The sequence below is a fragment of the Pseudomyrmex gracilis genome, unplaced genomic scaffold (assembly GCF_002006095.1).
Source record: "Pseudomyrmex gracilis isolate BER0280 unplaced genomic scaffold, ASM200609v1 scaffold_2390, whole genome shotgun sequence".
Classification (NCBI taxonomy): Eukaryota; Metazoa; Arthropoda; class Insecta; order Hymenoptera; family Formicidae; genus Pseudomyrmex; species Pseudomyrmex gracilis.
The window spans coordinates 4,054-11,627 of record NW_018022974.1 but is presented as its reverse complement, the minus strand read 5'-3'; the positions used below and the strand labels follow the sequence as shown (position 1 = coordinate 11,627).

The window sequence follows — 7,574 nt, the reverse complement described above, 5'->3', positions numbered from 1 at the left end:
TATGACTATGTATAATTTTTTTATACATAATTATAATTTAGTAGATAAGTTGAAAACGCGCAATAATATGTAAAAAAATCATTGTAAGAATTATATAATAAAAATATTGCTTTAAATTGTTTACTTATTTTACATTAAAAAATATAAAAATAATATTGAAATCCTTTAAATGCACCATTTTATGAATCGCTAAAAGCTGCAGATCTTGTTCGGTTTCTGCCGACAATCTGATGTCAAGTCATGTTAGCAGATTCTGCTCGGTTTCTGCTATCAATCTGCTATCAGATTCTGTGAGCAGGCTTTGCTAGCAGATCGTAAGCCTAATGCGGACACAACAGATGCCAATTTGCTCGCAACTTTTTAGTATATCTGTTGCCAATCTGCTGGCATATTGCGCGCATTTTGCTTACTGGGTTGACTGAATTGCAAGTCTTGCTCGGTGTTTGCTGTTATTTTGCTATCAAGTCGTGTTGCGCAGATCTTGCTCTATATTTGGCGTCAATTTGGTCTCAAATTATGTACAAGTTTTGCTCGGGTTTTGCCAGCAATTTGCTGTTATGTTTTGTCAACAAGCTTGGATATATTTTTGCTAGCAATTTTGTAACATTGCCAGATAAAACAAACTCTGCATCATATTTGATGTCTTTCTGCTAACAAAATTTGTAACAAGCATTTGGCAAAATCTGTTTCGACAGATTTGGTTATCTGGGAATAGACTATTCAAAAATGATTTTCGAGTTTTAATTGTGTTCTTGTTATTTTTATACCGACGTTTTGTGAACATTTCAGTTCACTTCATCAGAGTTTCAAGAGCAACCTGATATTGAGATGCTTCTGACCAGGTATTCCGTTAGCGCTAGATTATTAGAAATGGCCAGCCGCATCTCAATCAGGTTGCTCTTGAAACCTTGATGAAATGAACTGAAATGTTTACAAAACGTCAATATAAAAATAACAATTAAAACTTGAAAACCAGTTTTGAATATTAATGTAACACATCGGGAAAGCATCAAATATCACAATAATAGAATATGTAAAGGCGAGATTTAATGAACTTACAACAGTATTTTAATATTTTAACTTTGTGTAGATTCCACGAATCATAAGTGAGACTTGTGCAGTTTGTTATTAACAATGAAGCGTTAGCTGTTCGGGGCAGCCACCAGCACAGCTGCTTATCTCTATTTATTACAAGCCACGCTGTTGGTATTTCAGAATAACTATTATCGGAGAAGAATTGTTGACTTGTGTCGTTAACTGGAAAGTGCCTCTGGAGACGTATTCTGTACACTCGTACCGACGATCATCAATTCGATAAATATTGTTGCGTAGCTACTTTGATACCAAACAGGTGCGCATCAACACATATCAAAACGACAATCGTCGGTACGATTGTACAAAATAAAGCTCCTGGTCGTTTTTCCAAATTAACCTTTATGTTTAACATGATATATTACACTGAGTATGTGTACGATAATATTACCAAAAATATACGCCGGAATTATTTATCGTGTCTTTGTTCTACATTGTATTATTGTTTTAATACAAAAAAAACAAGAACAAAAAGATTACCTTTGATTATTTGTTGTTTCAGCAGCTTGTTTCTTCTCAGACCGGTAATCAGAGATGGCAGTTTGCGTACGCTAGCAACATGCAGCAGCAAGTGGAGGGGATACGCACACAAGCGAGCAGCCACTCGCCGAGGCGCTGAGCGCACACGTACACGGCTGTTCGCCTGTGTGCGTTTCGTCTGTGTATCCTTTCTACTTGCTGAGCATGCTGCGTCCGCAAACTGGCATCTTTGCCGGTAATGCCAGACTCGGTAGCATGCGGTATGCAGTAGCAAACAACAGTGATATGTGGTGATGCGCACGCGACGAATTGGAAGCAAACTGCGCATAGAGACGAGAGAAATTGACTGCGTTCAGAAGAACAAGTCAAGCGAGTATTCTGTTGAACGCAGCTAATGGCTATTAAATATGCGTAATTCAAAAGTATGCTCGGAAAATATACGAGAATTAATGAAATTTATACTTACCTTTTATATGACATCATTTGCGCATTACAATGCTTTTAACTTTTAATTTCCTATAAATTTTTTCACAAATAACGTTATCAAGTTACAACGCCAATATAATAATTTTCAAACAGTTATATAAAATTTTATAACAGTTATGTAACTTATTTATTACTAGTAATTACATTGTAATTATATATTGATAACTAATGTTACGTAACAGTAATGTAAAATTCATATAAAATTTGTTATATATCATATTACATATCAATTATGCTGTTATAATGTCATTGCCAGCTGATAATAAAGCAATATAATATAAATACATAACATAATTATATTATAATTATAAAACTAAGGTATATAACATTAATGGTAATAGAGTATAACAGCCGTTATATTACGTGTTACTTCTATGTTATATAGCAGTTATATTCTGTGTTTGCTGGGCTGTACTTCTAAACTATCATTATTAGCGAAGATTAAATCAATGATTGTCTGACTGTCTTTCGTGATTCTTGTCGGTTTATTAACGTATTGTTTCATATCTAAGCTTAGCATTGTTGTTTGCTGCTTTTTCGCATAAAAGGAATTTATCATAAGATCTATTAAAGTCACCAATTACTATACATTTTTCTTTTATTGTTAACTTCTCTACTATATCTTCCAGAAATCTCATAAAGTCACCATGCGACGCGCTTGGTGAATGATATACTACCATAATCATTCCTTTATGCAAGTTTTCTTTTACTTCTACCGCTACACACCAACAGTTCAATTTTAACGTTTTTGCTAATATTACTTTATATTTAACATCGTCCTTTATATATAAAACAACTCCTCCTGTATTTTTGTTCTCAATATTACACCTAACTATACTATAACCCTGAACACTTACTTCACTATCTTCAATCTCATCAGTCAATCTAGTTTCCGACAGTGCTAAGAATGCAGGATTTATTTTCTTCAAAATCTGATGCTGTATCTCATCTTTATGCACCGTTAAACTTTGCGCATTTGTATATAGCATTAGCTCCACATCTTCCTGTAGTTGCTATTTAGTGTCCTTCCATCCAGCTCTCTTCTTCTCTTCTTGTAATGTCCTTTTAAAAGTTGGACACTCCATACTAAGAGCGTCGTGCTCGTCATTTATTTTCAGGTTGTATGTTCGAATCTTGAACATACAATTTACACATTTCTGCTTTGTCACTAAGCAGTCAATCGAGTTGTGATTTCTTGGACATTTGTGACATGTCTCGTCTCTCACACAGTTTTTAATTATGTGATAATAACTCTAGCATTTAAAACATTTTTTAACACTAACATGATTAAACACAGGTCATTTCTCCCATTATATATTTAGTTTAGTTTTCTTCAAAATCAACTCGTATGTTTCATCATCTGTTTCTAATATTATTGATTCCTCTTCATTTTCTCGTTTTTTAAACTGGTTGTTATTATTTTTCTTTTTTTTAATCAATTAATTAAATTTTTTTCTTCACTATTCGCATATTCATTGCATCCATTTTATTCTGCCTTTTTTTATTGTAGATATAAGTTTATCATTATTTAAATTTATCTCTTCTATTCCTACATTAATAATTTTTAACAAATAAAGCTTATTGAAGCTTGATAAGTTACTAAACTAAGAAATATAATTACGGTTATCCGAGCCGATCGCAGGATGTTGTGCGGAACTCGGGGGATGGCACACCACCTTGTCGTGGTCCCCGAGCTTGCATGCTGTGATGATCTGAGGAGCTATACCGGCGGGAACTTCGGTTCCTGGCAGGGTCTCCCTAGCCGGACAAGTCCTCAGTGAACGGCCAGACTAAGAGTGTGCCTAAGGGAAGGAAAACCCCTACAGAAAACCCGGGCAGGACGGGCTCGTGAGCCTTGGCCGGCAACCGGCCTAGGAGAGGCAACTCCGATATAAAACCATCCTTAAAATATATGGGATGACGGACAAAAAGGAGAGCAGTTTACCGGGACAGGAGATTCGGACCCCCAGTCCCCGGCGTAGCGGGGTTACCGTCCCGGGCCCCGCTGCGTCGTCATCATACGACGGGCTACTTGGTGCATGCACCGCAGGTGCACCAAGAGAAAATGTGACTGCGAAGATGGATGCTGGGACTTTCTCAGCTCGGCCGGGTCTCGCGCCAGTTACAGAGGGCGCGAGAAGAAAACAAGAGGCTCGCTACAGAAATGCAGGAGCTGAAGACCGAGCTCGCCGGCCTGAGGACGGACCTCGGGATCCCCTCCCGAGCAAGACCACCCCCGCAGGTGCGGGAGTCCAGCGGTCAGGCTGACGTGGTCACTCGAGAGGAGATGATCGGCGCGATTGGGGAGGCGGTGAGGGGCCTCTCCAATCAGATTATGGAAGAGATGCGGCGGGGGATAGGGGCCGAGATCGCCCGGCGGTATGATGTCCTCATGCCCGTCCCTTGTCCGCCGTTAGCGTCGGACACCCCTCGCCCTCTGACGGGAGAGCGTTTGCCCCAGTCGGCGGGAGGGAGCGGTGCAGGAGGAAGGGGCGGTAAAAACGGATCTTGTCCGCCTGCCGCCCCCCCCCCGCGAGGGTACTGGTAAGGGAGACGGCAAAAACAGGCGTAGCCTGCTTGCCACCTCCCCCCAGAAAGTGAAGAAGAGGGTCGGACCACCCCTGGAGCGGTCGACAGCCTGGGAGGTGTCGAGCACCTCAACGGCTCGACCTTCCACATCTTCCTCCCCCCCAGCAGACGCCTGGTCACAGGTGGTGGGGAGGAAGAGGAAGAAAGGTGGGCAGGGGGTGGTGGGGAGCAAGGTCTCCCCAAGCGGACCTCCTCCCCCCAAGACAGCGCTGCAGCCACGGCAGCAAGGGAAGAAGGGAGGGGGCAAGGGCAAAGCCTCCTCCCCCAAGCAGAGGGCCGGCCGTGTGCCGAAAACGGCGGCCCTCACAGTTAACGTGCCCGAGGGTGGGCCGCTCACCTTGAGCGCGGTGATGTCCAAGGCCCGAGAGTCAATAGACCTCAAGGGGCTGGGCATCGCCGGGCTCAGGCCAAAAAGAGCCATCACCGGGGGCCTTGTCCTGGAGGTCCCCGGTGAGGGAGGAGCCGACAAGGCGGACAAGCTGGCCCAGGCCATGTCCGCCTTGTTTGCAAATGGGGAGGCTAGGGTCTCCAGGCCCGTCAAGACTGCGGAAGTCAGAGTGCGGGGCCTGGACGACTCAGTCTCCTCAGAAGAGGTGGCCGCAGCCCTGGCCAGCGCCGGGGGATGCGCACCGGGGGAGATCAGAGTGGGGCCGGTTAAAACGGTCCCCTCGGGCCTCGGTGCAGCATAGGCGCGGTGCCCGGTGTTGGCGGTCAGGAAACTTGCCGACTTAGGCAAGGTGACCGTCGGCTGGGTCAGGGTTGCGGTGGATGTGTTGGAGCACCGCCCGCTCCAGTGCTACAAGTGCCTCCGTAGGGGACACGTAAGGCAGCAATGCCCGTACCCCTCGGAGGACCGCAGCGGGCGGTGCTACCAATGCGGAGGGGTCGGTCATGGGGCGGCCCTGTGCGCAGCGGACCCGAAGTGTCCGCTGTGCTCGGACTTGGGTCGCCCAGCCGGCCATCGGTGGGGGAGTCCAGCCTGTGCCCCCGCCATCCGCAGAGGCAAGAGGGGAGCAAAGGGTCCGGGGGGGGAGGCCTCACAGTCCTCTCCTCCCGGTGTCCGGGAAACTCTGGCGGGGCCACCGGGTCCTGCGGTTGGGGAGGTGACAGCGGGGCTACCGGGTCTCGCTGTGGGTCTGGGAGGGGGGACAGCTGGGCCGCCGGGGCCCGCTGGTTATGGGGGGGTGACCGAGCCCCCTCTAAGGGAGAGGGAGGGCCTGGGGGAGGAGCCCATGGATGCCGAGTAAGGTAAACCATGGCCTTCCTCCTCAAGGCGAACCTGAACCACTGCCGCCGGGCGCAGGATCTCATGACCCAAAGCCTGGCGGAGAGGGGGGGGCTTGGCGGTCGCGGCCGAGCCGTATTCAGTCCCTGCCCACCCCGCATGGGTGGGGGATGAAACGGGCACGGTCGCGATCTATTGTGTTTGGGGCCACGAGATCCCGGTCTTCACTCTCGCTGAGAGGGGGCCGGGGTTCGTGGCCGGGGAATGGGGAGAAACCATAGTGGTGGGGTGTTATTTCTCACCCAACAGGCCTCTCCGCGACTTTGAGGAGTATCTGGACGGGCTGGAGGCAGTAGTAAGACGCTGGCACCCCCGCCCGGTGCTCGTCCTGGGGGACTTCAACGCCAAGTCGGTGACTTGGGGTTCCCCCAGGACAGAAGCGAGGGGAGAGGCTCTGGAGGTGTGGATGGCAGTCTGCGGGCTCCAGCTGCTAAACCGGGGCTCGCAGCAGACGTGTGTGCGGCAGCACGAGGGGTCGATTGTGGACCTCTCGTTCGCATCCCCGGCTGCTGTGCCGCGTGTGTCCGAGTGGCAAGTCAGGGTGGACGTGGAGACGCTGTCAGACCATCGCTACGTGACGATGGTGGTCTCCACGTCCGGCCCTGGCCACCGGGGCCGCCGGGGTGGGAACAACACCCCACCGCCGCGGGGCTGGGTCCTTAGGGAGATGGACCCAGGGGCCTTGGTCGCCGCGGCCCATGTGGTGGCGTGGTCGCCTCCACCGGCCGCGCCGCGTGGCCCCTGGGAGGAAGTGGAGTGGCTCATGGCGGGCATGGTGGACGTCTGCGACGTGGCCATGCCCCGCCGAAGGAGCTTTCCTCCCAAGAGGGCGGTGTACTGGTGGTCGTTGGAGATCGCCTAGTTGCGCGAGGAGTGCGTAAGGGCGCGACTCCAGTACACCCACGCCCGTTGCCGACCATCAGGCAACGAGGCCACGTGGGAGAGAGTTTATGAGGGCTTCCGCGCTGCGAAGAAAGCCCTCGGGACGGCCATTCGAGTGGCCAAGACCCGGGCCTGGGATGAGCTCCTCGGGACTCTCAACAAAGATCCGTGGGGGCGTCCGTACAAAGTCGTCATGAGGCGACTCAGACCTTGGACGCCCCCGCTGACGGAGAGTCTTGACCCCCACCTCCTGGGACGGGTAGTGGACACCCTCTTCCCTCGCGGGAGAGAGGCTTGGCCCGCCCCGGAGGCTCCGCCGGACCATGTGGAGTGGTCTGACGAATGGGCGGTCACCGAGGAGGAGATGACCAGGGCCATCCGGAAGATGGGCGAGAAGAACACCGCCCCGGGTCCGGATGGAATCCCTGGTCGAGCCTGGGTCTTGGCCCTTGGGCCCCTGCGGACCCGCCTCAGGCAGCTCCTGACGGACTGTTTGAAGGCGGGGTGGTTTCCCCCGGCGTGGAAGCGCGCCAGGTTGGTCCTTCTTTGGAAGGACGGGCGACCGGCGGACTCACCGTCCGCCTACCGGCCGATCTGTCTCCTCGATGAGGTGGGCAAACTGTTCGAGCGAGTGGTCGCGGCCCGCCTCACGAGCCACCTGTCGGGGGTAGGCCCCGATCTGGCGGAGTGTCAGTTTGGCTTCCGAGAGGGGCGCTCCNCAGTGGATGCAATCCGGTACGTGGAGTCTCTCTCGGAGGGA

The 7,574-nt window shown here is 49.8% G+C and overlaps 1 protein-coding gene across 1 annotated transcript; it reads left to right on the top strand.

Annotated features, from left to right (window-relative positions):
* Positions 1 to 4,997: 4,997 nt before the first annotated feature.
* LOC109862790 lies at positions 4,998 to 5,336 on the top strand. Its single transcript, XM_020442928.1, has one exon. It carries the CDS (start codon positions 4,998 to 5,000, stop codon positions 5,334 to 5,336), a length of 339 nt encoding a protein of 112 aa, XP_020298517.1.
* The last annotated feature ends 2,238 nt before the right edge of the window (positions 5,337 to 7,574 follow it).